Below are 20820 nucleotides of genomic sequence, written 5' to 3'. Positions count from 1 at the left end.
ATTTCAAGCAGAAATGAAAGGGAATAAAGAGAATCCAGAATGTGGGGCCTAGGAGGGTCACAAAAGCTAAACAGAAGGAAATAGCATTGAGAAAACTCTTGTGCAATCAAGGACCATTAAGACTTAGCCAGGTAGCAAAGAATAAATTAAGAGGTTGGCCCTCCTTCTCAAGCCTTATGGACTTAATGTAGCTATCATTATAGTAAGAGAAAGAAGCGTGGCATCAAGGAAGCAAAAATTAAATTAGGATTGAGGATTGTGTCTGTGAGAGAATTTAACTGTGGTTACAGGCACCAGGAATTGACTAGATGCAAACTGATCAGAAACCTAATAAGTTTTTGAAGGAATTATCTGGCCAAAACCAAAAACAGAGTCTACTAAAGAAGCATTGACTCTTCTGGTCTTCCAAATTCAGGTCTTCAAATCTGCATGGCTGCAAGCAGACTGAGAAAACTCTGCAGTCCCCAAGAAGGGTTTACTCCTCAACTACCTCTTCAGCTGTGGCCAGGAAGGAAAATGGACAAGAAAGAATATCCAGGAGGGTTAACTCAAGGACCATGAGAAACAATGGACAAGGGAACTCCTCAACAGGAACAGGATCAGTATCTAATCAAAAATTACCCCACACCCGAGGGTAGGAAGTATTCACAATGCAAGTCCCAGAGGATTTCATAATTACTATGAACCCCTGACTGCTGTCTCCCATCTTTTCCTTTTCCAAATAAGAATTTTTAATTGTAGCTATTCTAGCCCCATCCCATTAATATATTGGGTGTGTGGGAGTAGGGATGAGAAGAGGTACAAATAACTTATCTCTTTAGTTCATAGGTGGCTTGACCACCTATGATGGAAAGAATTGCATATCACCAGGAAATTCTGGAACTTGAGTTGCATGCAGTGACTGAATGAGAGTTTGGGTAGTCTCTCTTAAGATGGGGTGTAAACTATGTGGGAAGAAGCATGAAGCAGATATCGGTTGCCAGAAGAGTGAACTATGGCAGAGACTGGCCACCCACTCAACAAACCTAATTCCTTTTTCTCCTGGACCCTCAACTACACCATATTTTCCAGCCTCCCTTTTGGTTGGGAACAACTGTGCGACTTTAGCCTGTGGAATGTGAGTAGAGTGATATATGCCATTTCCAGGCTTGGCCTGTAAAAATCTCCCATGCAGTCCTCTACTCTCTCTTTTTCTTTCCGCATATGTTGGTTGGCTATCAACATTTAGAACCACGGCGAAAGATGGCAGAGCCTCCACCAGTCTAGGCGTTGAATGATTCTGTGGGGCATGCCCCACCACCAGCTGGACTTCATATGTGTGAGAAAAGCCACTGAGATTTTCAAGCTTATCTATTACAGCAGTTAGCTTTATTTTAATTGATATATGAATCCACCTTAACCCATAAATACCTTTTTTAAAAAATTTTTTACCTAAAGGGAATACGTACAAAAATTGCTTATGGTAGTGAGAGTTGGAATTAACTTGGGTTTTCATCACTAAAAAAGATGGGGAGGTAAAATGAAGCATCTGGAAGCAATGTACTAGATGAACATACAGTAAGATATATAAATCTGAAGAACATAATATTGGGAAAAACAGCAAGGAGCACAACTATAGACGGCAATAGCACAGTATCATCAATGTAACTGATGGAAAACTGAAAAGAACTACAGCTTAGTACCACGGAAATAAATTTAAAACACATAAATACACAAAACAGTATTATATATTTTTCAATAATAGTTCATAATCAAGGAATATACACCAAACATATCAGGGTAGAAGAATGGATCTAGGGATCAGTTGAAAGGGAAAAAAATAAAATAAAAGAGATGGCTGCCAAAACAGATGGTGAGAACGTGCCACCATCTTAGTCAGCCTGGACCTACTGTAACACCATAGAAGGTGTGGCTTTAACAGCAAACTTTTATTTCTCACAGTTCTGGAGAACCTGCTGCTGTATCCTCACGTGGTAGAGAGAGAGATCATCTCTCTTATGTCTCTTCTAAGGGCACTAATCCCATCATGAGGACTCCACTCTCAAGAACTAATTACCTCCCAAAGGCCCCCACATCCAAAAATCCAACAGACTGGAGATTAGGGTTTCAACCTGCGAATTTAGGGGGGACACGAACATTCAGTCCATAGCAGCCATGAATTACAGAATATGATTAACTCAGTTTTCTATACCTATATGTGGCAGATGCTGCAATGTGCCACCCAGAAATGGGTGGACTCATTCCCCCAGCCACTGGAAGTACTTCAGGAAGACAGCCCTCTGTTCTCAGCCCTCTTTGGGGATTACTTTGCCTAAATAAAACTGGCCCAAGATCATACCTCCCTGGAAGGGTAGTTCCTATTCAATGACTGATCAACGTAGGAGGTGTAAGTGTCTGTTCCTCATGCCCAAATTTGGGACAATTTTAAGGGCCATCTGAGATCCAGAGTTTGTCATCAGGTTAGTTGATTGGACCTGTATCTCAGTTCAACTTCTCCCTCTACCCAATCCTGCTTCCTTCTCCTCCCTTCCACAAGTATTGATCCCAAGACCATTCCTTAATAAACATCCTGCACACTAGTCTCCATCTCAGAGTCAGCTTCCCAAAGAACGCAAGCTGTGACACGAACGTTAATGTGTGTGTGTGTGTGTGTGTGTGTTGACTTTTGTGAGCATATTTTTCCTTTTGCTGACTTCTATTTTTCAAACTTTCAACAACAAACATTTTGTGAAAAGAAAAAACAAGTAAATTTTTTTTAAAAAAATAAGAATGCATTTCTGTCAGCTTTAGTCATAACAAAACATGCCAAATTTTCTGTCGTGAACATAAAATAGCTGAAAGTACCATAGAAACTGAACAGCCAAAATACTTTCACTATTTATCTAGGGAAATTCAAAGGCTATGAAAGATGAAGAGTAAATAGGCATATAATCTGTTTCCATTAGGCAGCAAGTTAAACACCAAGGCAAAGCTTTTCCACTAAATCATTTTGCAGTTTCTGTCTCCTCCCCAAGCTCCTACAACATAACACTTGAGCAGAGGTCAGTTGGTAACCCTTTTCATTCCCTCACAAGTTGTACATTTAGTCCATTTGCCCACTTTGCCATGCTCTTGTGAGCTTTCAGTTCTTTGAGCACTTATATTTGACAAGCATTTCTCACAAGTATCAGTGGCCCTGTGTATTCATTTCCTACGGCTGCTGAACTGAGTACTGCAAACTGAGTGGCCTATAATAACAGAAATTTATTCCCTCAAAATTTGCAAGCTGAAAGTCTGAAATCAAGGTGCTGGCAGGGCCATGCTTTCTCTGAAACACTCTATGGAGGATACTTCTTGCCTCCTCTAGCTACTAGTGGTTGCCGGTAATCCTCAAATTACCTTTTTCCATATGTTTCTGTGTCTGTGTGTCTTTGTCTTTTCTCGTAAGGACTCCAGTGATTGTATTTAGAGCTCATCCTAATCCAATACGACCTCAACTTAATTACATTAGAAAAGACCCTATTTCCAAATAAGGTCACATTCTGAGGTTCAAACTGGACATGATTTTAGAGGGGACACTATCAACTCAGTACAGTCTGCCATCCGCCTCCCCCAAAAGTCGCATCCATCCCATGTGCAAAATACATTCACCCCATCCCAAAGTCCCCTGAAGTCTTAACCCGTTGCAGCATTAAATCTAATTCCAAAGTACTGTCAACTTAAAAAAAATTCCAAATCTTGTCATCTAAATCAGGTATGGGTTAAACTCTGGGTATGGTTCATCATGGGGCAAAATTCTTCTCTGTCCACAGACCTGTGAAATTAGAAAACAAACTGTCTGCTTCCAAAATACAATGATGGGACAGCCATGGGATAGACATTGCCATTCCTAAACTGGAAAAAAAAAAAAAAAAGGAGTAAAGAGATTATCTTTCTAAAACAGTTCACCACCCAGAAAGACAAATTCTATTAGGCTTCAAGGCTTAAGAGTCATCCTTTGTGGCTGGATGCTCCATCCTCTCAGCCCTCCTAGGTGGAAGCCCCACCCTCTCTGGCCTCTGCCTTCATGGCTCTGCCCTCAAGCATATTCATTTCATCCTGTCTCTGTCCCCTTCCATCCGGGCTGGCAGTGTTTCTGTCGGTGTAAAATTCTCCAAAACCTTGTCAATCTTCTGTGGATGTCAAGAGAAACCACACCGTCAGACACAAGTGTTCCTGGGTAAACTTGTCTATTGCTGGCTGCTGCTGAGATGGTGGATTGGAGCCATAAATGACACACACCTGATCTCTATAGCAAAGAGTTGTCCACTCATACCCTTGGCCCTGTTTCCAGAGTATGCTATCTGGGTAGGCTAAGAATTTTCCAATTCATCATTTGCAGGTTCCATTTTCCTTAACCGTTTATTTCTTAATTTATCTCTTCTCTTATTTTACTGTAAGTGACAAGGAGAAACCAGTCTGCACCTTCCACATGTTGCTTGGAAATCCATCCAAATTCATCTCTTATAAATTCTATTTTCACCCAACAGTAGAACATAATTCAGCCAAGTTTGCTGCTGCTTTGTAACAAGGATTACCTTTCCTATAGGGTTCATTAATACGTTCCTCATTTCTATCTGGCACCTCATCAGAAGCATTTTATCATTCATATTTCTGGTAACATTCTGTTAGTGATATTTGTATGCCCTCAGACTACAGAAGCTTTCTCTACAGATTTCTCTTCCTTCTAGACCCTCACCAGAATTATGTTTAACTTCTTTTTCTACCAACCATCTCTTCAAGGCAATCTAGGCTTTTTTCTATTATGCACTTAAAAATTCTTCCAGCCTCTACCCACTATCCAATTCCAAAGCCACTTCCATATTTTTAGGTATTTGTCACAGCAGCACCCCACTTTATAGCATCATAATCTGTTATTAGTTCCCTAGGACTATGATAACAAAGTACCGCAAACTGGGTGTCTTGTAATAATAGAAATTTATTCTCTCACAATTCTGGAGGCTAGCTGTCTGAAATTAAGGAATTAGCAGGGCTGTGCTGTCTCTGAAGGCTCTCTAGGGTAAGATCCTTGCCTTTTCTAGCTTCTGATGGTTACCTGCAATCCCTGGCATTCCTTGGCTTGTGTATGCATCAAACCAATCTCCGCCTCCATCCTCACATGGTCACTTTCTGAGATTCTGGGTGGATATGAATTTGGGGGGGGACACAATTCAACCTGGTATAGTCTTTTTCTGTACCTCCTTATTTCTGTTTTAACTCACTATCTCTAAGTCCAAGCTGTTCACTTCCCTTTTTTTAATTAACTTAGTTATTTATTTATTTTTGGCTGCGTTGGGTCTTTGCTGCTGCATGAGGGCTTTCTCTAGTTGCGGTGAGCGGGGGCTACTCTTCGTTGTGGTGCGTGGGCTTCTGGTTGCGGTGGCTTCTCTTGTTGTGGAGCACCGGCTCTAGGCGCACAGGCTTCAGTAGTTGTGGCATGTGGTCTCAGTAGTTGTGGCTTGCGGGCTCTAGAGCGGAGGCTCAGTAGTCATGGCACACGGGCTTAGTTGCTCTGTGGCATGTGGGATCTTCCCAGACCAGGGATCGAACCCGTGTTCCCTGCACTGGCAGGCAGATTCTTAACCACTGCGCCACCAGGGAAGTCCATCACTTCCCTTTTAATGAAGGGAAAAATAAAGATAGGTAAGGGAAAGTATCTTGTTTCCAATTAAGAAAATGACTGTCAGATTCAGTCCCACAGTTGCTTTAGTTATACATATAAACACCTCTGGAGTTATTTTTTGTGTGTTGTATTTGTTTTGAGTATTTTTTTTTCAAGCACCAGCTGGTTCTACATCACCTTTTTGGATTCTGTTAGCTTATCGTCTATTTAGAAGTTTTATATCTATGTTCATGATTGAAAGTGGTCTGTAATTTTCCTTTCTTGTCCTTACCTGCTTTGGTTTCAAGGTTATAACAGTGTCATAGAATGAGTTAGTGAGTATTTTGTCTTCCTCTAGTATCTGGAAAGAGTTTGAACAAGACTGGAATTATTCTGTGAAAGTTCGGTAGAATTTGCCTAAACAACTCTCTGGACTTGATGTTTACTTTGTGGGAAAATTTTAAATTATTGATTGGTTTGACATTAGAAAATCCATAAATAAGATTAACTACATGGACAGATAAAAGAAGAAAATATACCTCAATAGGTGTAGGAAAAAAATCATTTGATAAAATTCAACATCCAATTATGATAAAAACTTAACAAAAAAGGAAGCATTTTATAAAGATTCAACATCCATTCATGACAACAATCATTAGCAAAGTGCAAACAGAAGGAAACCTCTTTCACCTGAAAAAAGTGTAACTACCAAAACACTATGGAAAACATCTTAAAAAACATCATTCTTTTTTTTTTAATCGAAGTATAGTTGATTTACAATATTAGTTTCGGGTGTACAGCAGTGATTCAGATATCTATAACTCTTTTCCATTATAGGTTATTACAAGATATTGAATATAGTTCCTTGTACTACAGTAAATCCTTTTTGTTTATCTGTTTTATATATAGTAGTTTGTATCTGCTAATCACAAACTCCTTACTTGTCACCCCCTCTCCTTTCCCTTTTGGTAACCATAATTTTGTTTTCTATGTCTGTGAGTCTGTTTCTGTTTTGTAAATAAGTTCATTTTTATTATTTTTTAGATTCAATATATATAAGTGATATCATATAATATTTGTCTTTGTCTGGCTTACTTCACTTAGTATGATAATCTCTAGGTCCATCCATGTTGCTGCAAATGGCAAAATTTCAGTCTTTTTATGGCTAAGTAATATTCCATTTTGTGTGTGTGTGTGTGTGTGTGTATGTGTGTGTGTGTGTATATATATATATATATATATATATATATGCCACATTCTCTTTATCCATTCATCTGTAGAGGGATACGTAGGTTGCTTCCATGTCTTGGCTGTTGTAAATAGTGCTGCTATGAATATTGAGGTGCATGTATCTTTTCAAATTAGAGTTTTCATCTTTTCCAGATATATGCCCAGAAGTGGGACTGCAGGATCATATTGTAACTCTATTTTCATTTTTTGAGGAACCTCCGTACTATTTTCCATAGTAGCTCCACCAATTTCTATTCCCACCAACAGTGTGGGAGGGTTCCCTTTTCTCCACATCCTCTCCAACATTTATTATTTATAGACCTTTTTTTTTTTTTTTTTTTTTTGCGGTATGCGGGCCTCTCGCTGTTGTGGCCTCTCCCGTTGAGGAGCACAGGCTCTGGACGCGCAGGCTCAGCGGCCATGGCTCACGGGCCCAGCCACTCTGCGGCATGTGGGATCTTCCCGGATCGGGGCACGAACCCGTGTCCCCTGCATCGGCAGGCGGACTCTCAACCACCGCGCCACCAGGGAAGCCCTTATAGACTTTTTGATGATGGCCATTCTGACCAGTGTGAGATGACACCTCATTGTAGTTTTGATTTGCATTTTTCTAATAATTAGCAAAGTTGAGCATCTTTTCATGTGCCTGTTGGCCATCTGTATGTCTTCTTTGGAGAAATGTCTATTTAGTTCTGCCCATTTTTTGATTGGGTTGTTTTTTTGATATTGAATTGTCTGAGCTGTTTGTATATTTTGGAAATTAAGCCCTTTTCAGTCGTATCATTCACAATTATTTTCTCCCAGTCTGTAGGTTGTCTTTTCATTTTGTTTATTGTTTCCTTTGCTATGCAAAAGCTTATAACTTTGATTAGATTCCATTTGTTTATTTTTGCTTTTATTTCCTTTGCCTTGGGAGACTAAGAAAATATTGCTACGGTTTATGTCAGAGAATGTCTTGCCTATGCTCTCTTCTAGGTGAAAAAAATTTTTTTTTTTTTTTAGTGGTGGCTTTTTTATTATTATTTTTTGGCTGCATCAGGTCTTAGTTGCAGCACGTGGGTTCTTTGTTGAGGTGTGCAGGATCTTTTGTTGCAGCACGCAGGCTTCTCTCTAGTTGTGGCGTGTGGGTTTTCTCTCTCTAGTTGCAGCACGCGGACTCCAGGGCGTGTGGGCTCTGTAGTTGTGGTGCACAGGGTCCAGAGCGCATGGGTTCTGTAGTTTGCGGCACACAGGCTCTTTCGTTGAGGCGCGAGAACTCAGTACTTGTGGTGCGTGGGCTTAGTTGCCCAACGGCATGTGGGATCTTAGTTCCCCAACCAGGAATCAAACCAGCGTCCCCTGCATTGGAAGGCGGATTCTTACCACTGGGCTACCAGGGAAATCCCCCAAACATCATTCTTAACAGTAAAAGGTTAGATGTCCTTTTAAAAATCAGAACAAGGCAAGCATATCCAATATTAATACTTTTACTCAATATTACATTAGCGGTCTTAGCCAACCCAGTAAGGCCTAAGGCCTAGGATGGGAAAAGGAGAAACTTTTTCCAACATTCACATTCACAGATGATTAGACTGTCTAGAGTGACTTCCCTTGCAGTCCAGTGGTTAAGACTTCACCTTCCAGGGCTTCCCTGGTGGCGCAGTGGTTAAGAATCCACCTGCCAATGCAGGCGACACTGGTTCGAGCCCTGATCCGAGAAGATCCCACATGCCGTGGAGCAACTAAGACCGTGTGCCACGACTACTGAGCCTGCACTCTAGAGCCCGCAAGCACAACTACTGAAGCCCAGGCGCCTGAAGCCCATGCTCCACAAGGAGAAGGCTGCACACTGCAATGAAGAGTAGCTCCCGCTCTCTGCAACTAGAGAAAGCCCGGGCGAAACAACAAAGACCCAACTCAGCCAAAAATAAATACATAAATAAATTAATTAATTAAAAAAAAAAGACTTCACCTTCCAATGCAGGGGGTGTGGGTTCGATCCCAGGTTGGGGAGCTAAGATCCCACATGCCTTCTGGCCAAAAAATCCCCAAAACATAAAACAGAAGCAATATTGTAACAAGTTCAATAAAAGACTTTAAAAATGGTCCACACCAAAAAAATCTTTATTTAAAGAAACCCAGCTGATCACTACCTTAAGCGTGAGAATTATGTGCTTTTCTTGTTTTCATAGCAAAAAAATAAATAAATCGCAACTCATTGAACTTTGTCACCAGTATATCCACACCTCAGCCAAAGCAGCATAATATGGAGTTACAAGTGGTCACTCATTTAGTCCTAAACTAATAACTATGGACACACTAATTAATCTAAGCCATGCCTCTCAATTATTAATTTAGAATTGGAACAAACTTTCATTGCTTTCCTAATTTTCTTCAAATGACCTTGGGGCAGCTCATCCAAACTTCCCATCAAGCAACTCATTCATTTCCGAGAAGTGGCCCACAAGAAACAGCAAATTAGCAGTTGCGGGGGAAGGGAAGAGACAGTGGGGATGGGGGAGGGGGTGTACAAACAAACAAGCGAAACAGAAAAGAAACCCCCAGGAAAAAGGGATTGTGGAAGCTGAAAAAATGGAAATTTTCCACAGAAGAAGCCCAAAATAATATGCAAGATCGGGGAAAAACTTTCAAGAGTTCTTTTCAGTGTAATAATGAAATTCAGATCACGAAATCCATTCTTTAAAAAAGACGATAAGCAGAGTCGCTCGACTTCAGCAAAACCCACCACAAAGCTGGCGGTGGGACGAAGCCCCCCCTCCTCCCAAAGCCGGAGGCTCTCGCCTCACATTTCCCACAAACCCCTCCGCACCGCCCAGCTCGCCGAAACCTGCCCGGCCGTCTACGACCAGTGCGCACGCGCAGCGCGACGTCACGTGCGCTCCCAGGGCTCTGAGGAGCTGGCAGGAGGGGCCTTGCCAGCTTCCGCCTCCGCGTCGCTTCGGAGGTCGAACGGCGGGTTCGCGGTGCCTCTGCCGCCGCCGCGGGGCAGCCGGGGTCGCGAGGCCGAGCGAGGGGCGCGCGGCGGCGCGGCCATGGGACTGCGCCGAGCCCGGTGACAGCAGGGATCCGAGCGGCCCGGGCCCTGAGCGCGTCTCCTCCGGGGGGCCTCGCCCTCCTGCTCGCGGGGCCGGGGCTCCTGCTGCCGTTGCTGGCGCTGCTGCTGGCGGCGGCGGCGGCCAGGATCATGTCGGGCCGCCGCTGCGCTGGCGGGGGCGCGGCCTGCGCGGGCGCGGCGGCCGAGGCCGTGGAACCGGCCGCCCGGGAGCTGTTCGAGGCGTGCCGCAACGGGGACGTGGAGCGAGTCAAGAGGCTGGTGACGCCAGAGAAGGTGAACAGCCGCGACACGGCGGGGAGGAAGTCCACCCCGCTCCACTTCGCCGCAGGTAACCGGGGCCAGCGCCGCCTCGCCTCGCCCCCAGACTCCACCTGCGCACCCCGGCTCGCAGGCCCGAAACCAGACACAGTGCACCTCTGCCCCCGCCCTCCCCCCCTGGGGCTCCGGTCCTGGTCATCTCGATGTCGTGGAGTGGGGACTAGGGGGCGAGTGTGCCGCACTCACTGGAAGCTGTGGGTTTTTTTGTTCGTTTGTTTGTTTGGGCTTTTTTGCTTTGTTTTGTGTCGACAATACCTGTACCAACTTCCGGTCTTACTACCCTAAAAGGCCTCTACATACTAGAAAGAGTTGGGACGTAGTAGACCTTGTGATTTAAAGGCCAGTTATCTCCAAAATCTATCGTTCTTGCACGTTCCACTATAACTCTTAAAAAGCCTTTGGGTTACGTTCTTAATGCTTTTGTAAAATGCAGGGATGTGATTTAGGGGCAGCAGCTTAATTGATCATTGACACATTAGCGTTAATAGGTTTACCTCGGTAGCCGTCATTAGCAAGTTTCTGGAGACTAGAACTGGAAAGAGTCAAGTTTGGGAGAATTGATATCTGACTTAGGTTGTGTGCGGGCGGGTAATCTTTGCCAGACACGTACAAGTTGGGGTGGAAAGTAGTAGAATGCGAGGAAAGATGGTGCAGGTACTCTAGCTTGGATCTACAATTTAAATTGGGACTAATCTCGCCTCATTCTGAGATTTAGATCGTTTGAATTACGTTTTTTTAAAATTTACATCTTATTTCTATAAAGCATTTATACTTTTCACTTTGAGGAAGGATCGTGATTACCTGTATCCTCAAGTGAGCCATGCACAGTTGAAAGTGGGAATAGAGTCTCATACTTCCGATAATGCTGGTTTTTCACTTGGTGCGTTACATGATTGTTTAAAATAATTTTTTGAAAAAGCAGAAGGGTATGTTTTAAAGCACTCTGTTTTTTTTGGAGTAGGAATGATGAGCAGAGGAGCATAAGAAAGATTTCCTTGTTCACAGGCATTGCTTTTACACTTTCTACCAATGGGAGATTTGTTTGTTTTAACCTGTACCTGTTTGAAAATGTAAATACTACTGGGAGGTATGCTTTCTCCATCAATTACAAATTTGTTGGGTTCCCATTGAGCCTTTTAAGGGAGAAGGTTTGGGGGACCGTCGGTGGGAGAACTATAAACAGCCTGTGGGCAGCAGAAAGGGGGGAAGGATGAAGAATACCGAAGTCTGATCTTCTGTTTGGCCATTTTGCCTAAAATTTTGGTGATCAGTGCTGCCTGTCCTCAGCTAATTTGGATTGTCCTGGTTGTCCGTGTAGTAAGCATTTAAATAACTGATTTGGCAAACCGTCATAAACAACGATATGTAATCCAAGGGGTAGTGTTACTTATATTCTGTTCACTTGATCTGTGGGATAAAAATAACCAAAGAAGATCTTAGTTGCTACCTTTCAAGAATTTGTTGTATTAGTAAGTTCATATCTGAAAATAGTAATATTTAGAGGCTTAAGATTATGGATTAGCTTCTTATTGACCTTATTCCTCCCAACCATCCCACCCTGAGTTCTGTCCCAACATTGCAAAGTACTTTTTACATAGATTTCATGTGGTTTGTTTAGACTGAAATGGAAAACTTATTTTAGGAACCAACTTACCTCTCACAGTTTATCCAAATTCTCAGGTACAGGTTATAAGCTTAAGAAGTCAAGGTATAAAAGAAACTAATAAAATAAAAATTACTAATAGTCTACATTAAATCAGAGCTTTAAAGCCCTGCATTTAAACTCAGGTATATTAGAAACTTTTTTTAATTAGCTCAGTAAATTCAATCTAAATTATTATTAGATTAATGAGAGAGAACCTGTTTTCTTAATTTTTTTTTTTAATTTTTAAATAAGTGCATCCAGCTGCATTTTTCTTAATATGTGGAGAATATATTTTATAAACTCTTTGGAGGTGGTGAGTTATTCGTGATGTTAATATGCATGTAAGCAGGTTATTGGAAGCTCAGTGTAGGTGGGACTATGTAACTGCCTGACCAAGCAGTTTCTTGTGTTTGTACATTATAGGGTAAGCTATGGGAGGGAAAATTTTTTTTTAAGCCGATCAAAGCTTGAAGGTTTTATTGGGGGGTAGGGTAGACATGATTTTGTCTTTTGTTTGGATTTCCAAGGAACAGGAACGAAAAATAAAGTGAATCACGATAGAACAGATTAGAAAAAATTTGGTCTGTCTTTTCATCTAAAATATTTAGTTCGATTAAAGGAATAATCAATTGCCAGTCCTAAAGGAGTTAAGTTCTTCTATCAAATGAAAAGAGTAATCAATGTAAATAGGAACTTTTCTCCTATTATTGGTCTAGATTACATTTCTTAGATAAGCATGCTTTAAGAAGTCACTTCTTAACGAGAAAAATTGTTCCCTCTTCAGTCGCTCTGCCACCAGCCCCCTACCTACACCCCCCCCCACACACACACACACAGGATATGAATGAAACTTGTAGAGGCAGGTTGGTGGTAGGAAGGCTACAGCTCTAATTTTGCTAAAAGCAATCGCATCTGAAATTCTTGACAGTATAATCCCCTAGAAAACAGCAGATCTCAGTAAAGGAGATTGCTTCTCTGAGCTCATTTCTGAAAAGTGAAGAGGGACAGAATCTTTGGGAGAAAGTCATCCTGTTGTCCATCATAGCCAAAGAAAGAAATACACAGTATTCTCAAGAATCTTAGAACTTGGGGGACTGGGCTGTGAGGAATAGAATTCCCTGGCTTGAGAATCTTAAACATTCTTTGGAGTGTGCAGAGAGGTATCATTCAGTAGGAAAATATGTAAAATAATTTATTAGGTTCAGGGAATTCAGGTACAGAGATGGTGGAAAGGAGGTGACACATATGTATGTAGCTAGAGAATGACAGGTTTAAAAAGAACTTGCATTGTTAGAGTTCTAGTTAAACAAGGTAACATTTGTTTTGTATTTGTAGCATGTTGTTACTGTTCTGTATTTGTAGTATGCTACTCAGCCATATACATTGAACTAGTCAGACTTAACTTTATTATATTCAATTAAGTGAATTGCATATAAGAGGGGTTTTTTTGTTTGTTTGTTTTTTTCCCCTGGAAGAGGGAAATGGAACTAGGGCATCTGGAACTTATTATACAAGCAACTGATATGAAAACTAGAGTTACTTATTCTAGAGATAAAAGAAGGCTAAGGTTAAACAATGTTTCTATCTACACATATGTGTAAGATAGTCAAGTAGAAAAGTGAGAGGATATGACTCCTCTGGCCTTGGCAGTCAAAACTAGGGGCTAGTAGGTGAAAGGTTACAAGGAGTCAGACTGCCTCTAACAGTCTGTTCAACTGTGGGATTGGCTGGAAGTCTCCAAACAGTGGTTGGATTGGCATCTTTCAGAGATGCTGTAGAAAGGATTTCTGTATAGGGTAGGCAATTGGACCAGTAAGTCAGATTCTGACTGGTATAAGAAAGTGGAATGATTCCTCCAATTGAAGATTTTAACAACTCAGCTACCAAAGATATAATAGCTCTTGTGATTGCCACTGATATCCTTTCCCAAAATGGTGCTATTGAAGACCTCCAGTAATGTTTCAAAAGCATTTCCTTCTTTTGGCTGTAGGTCACTGTCATAATTATGGGAGATGCACAAAATGTGCCCACATTTCTTACCTAGGGCTAGAATTATAGACTTCTGTTTCCAGGATTGGTTTTTGCTATGGGGAATAATTAAGTTCTGCATCAGTAGAAAACCCCAGTATCAAATAAAAACCAGTCTATTTAATAATTCAGAATTTTTTTTGACTTATCAGATCTCCCAGTATATTATCAAGACTTGAGTTATACCTGTTTCCTCAGCTCTTGATGGATTTAGAGGTAGGCAGTTGACTTCAGTAACAACCAGTCTGGAGTACTTGTTACAGTATTTCCGCATTCAGGTTGTCAGAATTTCATCACCCCAGAGGCCATGGCATCCTTTTCCAAGTTTCTTCCACTCTGACCAGATTATTTGTCCCAAGTTGAGCTAGGCAAAACCTTGTCCCTTGTGTTCCTCATTCTCAAGAAATATACGTGGGAAGTACTTTTTCTAGATCTTAGTAAACTAAAGTTAATAGTAAATGAGAAGCATAAAATGATATCCCTTAAAAAAAATCTGACACGAGTCCTGGCTGTGTAAGTCAAGCTGAAGGCTGCTTGATTATACATTCCCATCTCCTAGGCCACAGGAGCCTTCTCTGTTTCATGGCATTGGTTGACATTTTCTGTTTCTGAATGTTTCCTTCTGACAAAGCCCTACATGACACCAGCCTACCTTTAGGTTGGCAAGACATCACTGTCATTTCATATTGGACCAGCTGCATCATCAATGGCCCATTCCACCTTTGGACTGTAAAAAGGGGGAGGTGGTGGCTCTCAATGAAATTTCCTAAGAGTCTAAGTTGGTTTCTCTATAGTGACTTCCAGTGCTTCACAGCTTTCTGGAAGCCATGCAGATGAAAGCATGTTTCCAGTAGAGCAGCAAAATATGATACTGTTAACAATAGTCATGGTTGGCAAGACAGTTCCTGGGACTGCTGAAACTGATGGCATCTAGATTGTAACGAAACTTGACAAAAGAGAAATTGTATAGACTACTTTTCTTAGTCATCACAAATCATTAACTTCATATTTTCTGTGGAGGTCGTTTGCTTACTGTTCCAGCAAAGTATTAGCTATGCACCAAACAAATGTTTGTCAAGTCCTCCTATATACCAGATACTAGCCTTGTCCAGTAAACAGAAATGAACAGGGGACAATGCCTGCCATTGAGTAACACAGTTTATTGATCGGCAGATTTACTTTCCAAATAAGCCTGTTTTGTTTCATTGTCAGTGCTTTATAGTGGATTCAAACTCAGTGTATGATTTCATCAGGATTTTCATGTTTGAAGATGAGTGCTATTCCATAGTTATAAAATAAACCACAGTGTATCCTGAGCAGCCATGACTGCTAACTGTAGGCTTCTGATTCCTTTATAAAGAGATCCTTAGGATATGAAGATTGGCATTGACTCTGAGGATATGCCTATTCATGTTTTACCTGGCCAGTGAGAGCATGAACAGAATATACCTTGCAAAACTATTTTTTCTTCAAGAAATGAGTACTTAACAGAAGTGCTTTGAACTATTCTTGACACTGTAAGAATGGGGATTTTATCAGGAATTAACCCTCAGAGTTTGGGAAGCCATTTAAAGCTAAGGTTTCACCAAACTTCCAAAAGTAGATTTTAAAATTTGAACTAGCTACCTGCTGACCCCCTCTAAATAATTCCTTTCATGTCAAGAAGTGGCTTCAAACATTGAAAATCTCAGACTCTTATCTACTGTCTCAGGATAGCAGCATGACCTCTGCACACATATATAGTCCTTACACTGTGACTTGGAAAACATGCTGGTCTGTCAGTCAGTCTCCAGATGGATGTCAGACCTCTTAATGGCTAGGAAATCATGTTGATACAGTTATTGAAGTAGAAGTCATCTGTGTCTTGGACTGTTGGTAACTATGTAGATAAAATCACCGTAACCCTTTCTCCCCCTGTCTCCTCCCTAGCTAAAACTTCAATTTCAGTGTTTAGTCAGACACATCAGTATCGATTCTCTCTCTTCGGCTCTGGTTTGAAGCAACCATCTTCTCTTCTCAATGGTATTTTAACAAAAGGCTACACTTGACCTTTCTTCAGCTTGATCACTGATCCTTTGGAACAGATATCTTCCTAATTGACTCTGTCTGTTGTAACAACTAGATGTTCTACTACACCTATTTCTATGCCCACCTCACACTCCTTTTTTGGGAAGTTACTCTGTGAGTCACCATTTTGACTACTCCACATGTGTCGATCACCACCGAAGAAATAGTGATCCTTCTCAAAGTGCTTGGGCACATCAAGTAACTTTCCAAAGAAAGAGGTACCTTTACTAATTTTTCTTTATTTTGATTCCTTTTCTCTTACTCTCCAACCTAAGTCTTTTTTAAAAGCTTTTCTTCCAGGTGGGTGCTGCGTGGCTGGGATAGCAGAGCCATTGACTGGGGCAGCTGTGGGTGGCTCACTTGGGAGGACAGTGTGATCAACAGTACCCAGGCTGTGGTAAGGAAGATTCAGGTCAGAGCATAGTGGCAGCAGATTTGGCCTTTCCCTCCTTGAAATTTTCCCTCGTGGCTTCTGCTTTGCCATTCTTTCTTTCTTTCTTTCTTTTTTTTTAAAGAAACTGCTTTTTTATTTATTTTTGGCTGTGTTGGGTCTTCGTTTCTGTGCGAGGGCTTTCTCTAGTTGCGGCAAGCGGGGGGCCACTCTTCATCGCGATGCGCGGGCCTTTCACTGTCGCGGCCTCTCTTGTTGCGGGGCACAGGCTCCAGACGCGCAGGCTCAGTAGTTGCGGCTCATGGGCCTAGTTGCTCTGCGGCATGTGGGATCTTCCCGCACCAGGGCTCAAACCTATGTCCCCTGCATTGGCAGGCAGATTCTCAACCACTGCGCCACCAGGGAAGCCCGCCATTCTTTCTTAGTTTTATTTCTCAGTCTCCTTTTCTCATACCGTGATATATTAATTCAGCAAATATCAACAAATTGTTATGTGCCATGCAGTGTGAAGGACACTGGGGAAGTAATGATGAACTAAGATAGACATTGATCCCCTTTTATGGAACTTGAGAGTCCAGGAGATAAGTACTAAACAGTAATTACAAGTTTTAATAAGTGCCAGAAGATACTGCTGTGAACAACAAAGACAAAAACTCCTGTGTTTTTTTTCTGAAGTTTGCATTCTAGTGAAGGAGAGGGGAAAACCAACTGAATTGAATGTGTGGGTGTGCTGAATGGTCTGCTGTAAATAGAATGCTCAGGAATGGCCTTCTTAAGGTGGAGACATTTAAACAGGTTAGACAGTGAGTAGAAATGAGGGATGCAAAGAGCAAGGGAGGAGTCCAAGCAGACAGGCAGCATGTACCACTGAAGTAAGGTTGGCATACTTGATGAACTGAAAGAAAGCTGGATCACAGCTCAGAAAGGGAAGAGTGGTATGAAATGAAGTTTGAGAAGGCGGTAATGGCCAGTTCATGCAGCAGACCTTGTAGGCCATGGGAGCGTGATTGAATTTTATTCTAAGCAGCAGTGGGAAGCCAGTGAATTATTTTAAACAGGGGTATGGTATGATGATTGTCTTTAAAAGATCTCTGGGGACAGAGTAGAAATGAGAGGCCCAATTAAGGAGACTTTTGCAGTAGTTCAGGCTGGAGACAGTGGGTTGGGGCAGTGTCGGTGGAATGAAGAGAAGTTAGGGAACATGTTGAGTCTGAGATGCCTTTGAAATACCCAGGTGGAGATATGTCCAGTAAACAGCCTGGAATTCAGGTGAAAAGTCTAGACTGGAGATTTAAATTTGCAGGTTGTGTATCTATGTGGTGCTTAAAGCCATAGGAGAAGATGAGATCATCTAAGAGGGGAAAAGAGGGTAGAAAACTGAGTCTTGAGGAATCCTGGCATTAAAAATGGGGTGGAATAAGCAAGAAGCCCCCAGGGAAGTAGGACATGTCCAAAACCTGAATTCCTCATCTTTTGCCATGAACCTGTTTTGGCTGTAGCCTTCCCCATCTGAGTTGATGCCAACTCCACCACTCCATTTCTTAGTCCAAAAACCTTGGAGTCATCCATGACTCCTCTCTCGGCCCCAACCTCTCTTAACCTCCTCACTCTTACCCTCACCCCACGTCCAATATGTGAGCAAACTGTGCAGGCTCTACCTTCAGAGTACCCAGAATCTGTTACTTAATATTCTGACAAGTTCCACCACATTATGGTCCAAACCACCATAATCTCTCATCTACTTCTATCCTAAACCCCCTTAAATCTAGTCTCAACACAACAGCCAGAGGGTACTTTTCAAATATAAGTCATATCATGTAATTTACCAGCTCAAAACCCTGCAGTGACGCTCCCTTTTTCCTCAGAGTAAAAAAGCCAAAGTTCTTACAGTGATCCTCAAGCCTCTCTAGGTGGTCCTCGTTACTTCTAACCTCATCTCCTGCTATGCTACCCCTTTCTTACTTGGCTCCATTTACTCTGACCTTCTAACAGTTGGTCAGTAGGGCTAACACTCTCTTTCAGGTCTTTCACCAAATGTCACCATCTCAGTAAGGCCTATGATGACCTCCCTGTTCCATTTTATGACCCACTCCATACACACATCCTGATTACTTCTTATTCTACTCTTTCTCTAATTACCTTTTTTAAAAAATATTTATTTATTTATGTATTTGGCTATGCCAGATCTTCATTGCAGCACACGGTATCTTTGGTTGCAGCATGCGGGCTCTTAGTTGCAGCATGCATGTGGGATCTAGTTCCCTGACCAGGGGTCGAACCTGGGCCCCCTGCATTGAGAGCGTACGTCTTAACCACTGGACCACCAGGGAAGTCTCCCTCTAATTACCTTCTAACGTACTCATTTTGTGCATTTGTTGTTCATCTGCTCCACCTCCGTAGAAGTTCCTCAAAGGCAGAGATTTGGGCTGTTTTGTACACTAGTATGTCCCAGGCACCCAGAAAAGTGTCCATTACATGGTTGACATTGCCTGATCATTTGTTAAATGAACAGATGAAACAAGGAAAACCCAGGAGTGTGTGATGTCATGGAAACTTGAAGAGATGTTTCACAAGGAAGGAAGTAGTCAGTTGTCGAATGTTGCTGAGAGGTCAGTCAGATGAGGACAGACATGTGTGTTTTGGGTTTGGCAACATGGAGATTGTAAGTGGCCTTGATGAAAGCAGTTGTAAGGAAGAGGCCAGACTGGATTTGGGAGAAGAGTAAATGAGAGAACTGGTGACAATCCTTAGAGGTTTGAATATGCAGGGGAGCAGAGAAATGGAAAAGTAAATTCAGGGAGAATGTTTTTAATAAGATGGAAGATATAGAACATGTTTACATACTTCCGGGAATGATATGGTGGAGAGGGAGAGACTGATGTGGGTGGGCAGACCTTGAGAAGGTGAGCAAGGGCTACAGTGTAGAAGGGATTGATCCTTGATAGAAAATACACTTCTTTCAACAAAACAGAAAACTAGTAGTGCTCTCTAGTCAACTTCATTCATTTTCTTGCATGGCTTCAAACACCATCTTTATGGTCAGGACTTCAAAATGTCAGTTGCTAGCTCATACTAATTTCCTTAGATCAAAATCCACAGAACCTTCTACTTACTGGGCATTTGTTCCGCAAGCTAAGCATTTCCAAAAACAAATAATCTTATCTCACAAAATATCCTGTTTTACTTTGTGTCTCAGATATCTGATAGTCATCTCTTTTCCCAAAATTAAAGAAGTTGTCAGATACTGTCAGTTTTCTCTTCTGTCTTTAGTTACTCCTGGCAACATTGTGTGCAGTAGCAAAAGATTAGACACAACCTAACTATTCATGAGAAAGGAACTTGTTAAATTTTGGTACTTGCAGTCAATAAAATGTGTGCTGATAGGAGTTGATTTCTAGCATGTTATTAGTTTTTTGTTTTTTTTTTTAAGGAAGATGCAAAACAGGGGTTTAAAATATACAATATATTAGTAAGTATTTGCTTGTCCTTCAAGTGACCATTGATGTGTTATGTAGCAGTATTTTTCATACTGTTTCTACAGGATGCCTCTGGAATAGGGGGGTAATTTCCTTTGGGTCTTTGTGAAGGAGAAGGCAGCAGATTCAACCTGAATAGTATTGTTTTAAATTGAATTCAGCTAATTTGCAACTTATGAGTGCCAGCTATGTACCAGGCATTGGGTATTTTTGCAGTGAACGAGACACATATTGGAATTTTATATAGGATTTCATTAGAAAATGCTAACTCAAAAAAGCTTGTGCGCCCCCATGTTCACTGCAGCATTATTTTTCTTTTTTTTAAATTGAAGTATAGTTAATTTATAATGTGTTAGTTTCTGGTTACTGCAAAGTGATTCAGTTTTATATATGTGTGTGTGTATATATGTATATATATTCTCTTTCATATTCTTTTCCATTATAGTTTATTACAACATATTGAATAAAGTTCTCTGTGCTATACAGTAGAACCTTGTTATTTAAGTTTTATATGTAGTAGTTTGTATCTGCTAATCACAAACTCCTAATTTGTCACACACACACACACACACACACACACACACACACACACACACACACACACTCCGTTTCCCCTTTGGTAACCATAAGCTTGTTTTCTATGTCTGTGAGTTTATTTCTGTTTTATAAATAAGTTCATTTGTATCATATTTTAGATTCCACCTATAAGCGATATCATATGATATTTGTCTTATCCATTCATCTGTCCATGGACATTTAGGTTGCTTCCATGTCTTGGCTATTGTAAATAGAGCCACTGCAGCATTATTTACAATAGCCAAGACATAGGAAAAAACTTAAGTGTCTATCAAGGATGAATGGATAAAGAAACTGAGGTGTATATACACAATGGAATATAATTCAGCTGTAAAAAAAAATGAAATCTTCCATTTGCAACAACATGAATGGACTTTGAGGGCATTATGTTATGTGAAATTAAGTCCTGGGGAT

General features: G+C 41.3%; 1 protein-coding gene across 2 annotated transcripts in view; it reads left to right on the top strand.

Annotated features, from left to right (window-relative positions):
• Positions 1-9804: 9804 nt before the first annotated feature.
• The window catches only part of TNKS2 (tankyrase 2), a 62808-nt gene continuing 51792 nt past the window's right edge, over positions 9805-20820 (top strand). The window contains exon 1 of one of the 2 annotated variants that reach the window (XM_030865072.3): positions 9805-10233. In XM_030865072.3, coding sequence (XP_030720932.1) covers positions 10035-10233 — 199 coding nt within the window. In that variant the 5' untranslated portion in view covers positions 9805-10034. The remainder of the gene's footprint in view (positions 10234-20820) is intronic. The other variant, XM_070043848.1, reaches the window with a different exon arrangement.

The sequence above is a fragment of the Globicephala melas genome, chromosome 16 (genome assembly GCF_963455315.2).
Source record: "Globicephala melas chromosome 16, mGloMel1.2, whole genome shotgun sequence".
NCBI classification, from domain to species: Eukaryota; Metazoa; Chordata; class Mammalia; order Artiodactyla; family Delphinidae; genus Globicephala; species Globicephala melas.
Note: the sequence above shows the minus strand (reverse complement) of the source record. Positions and strands in the feature narration are given on the sequence as shown.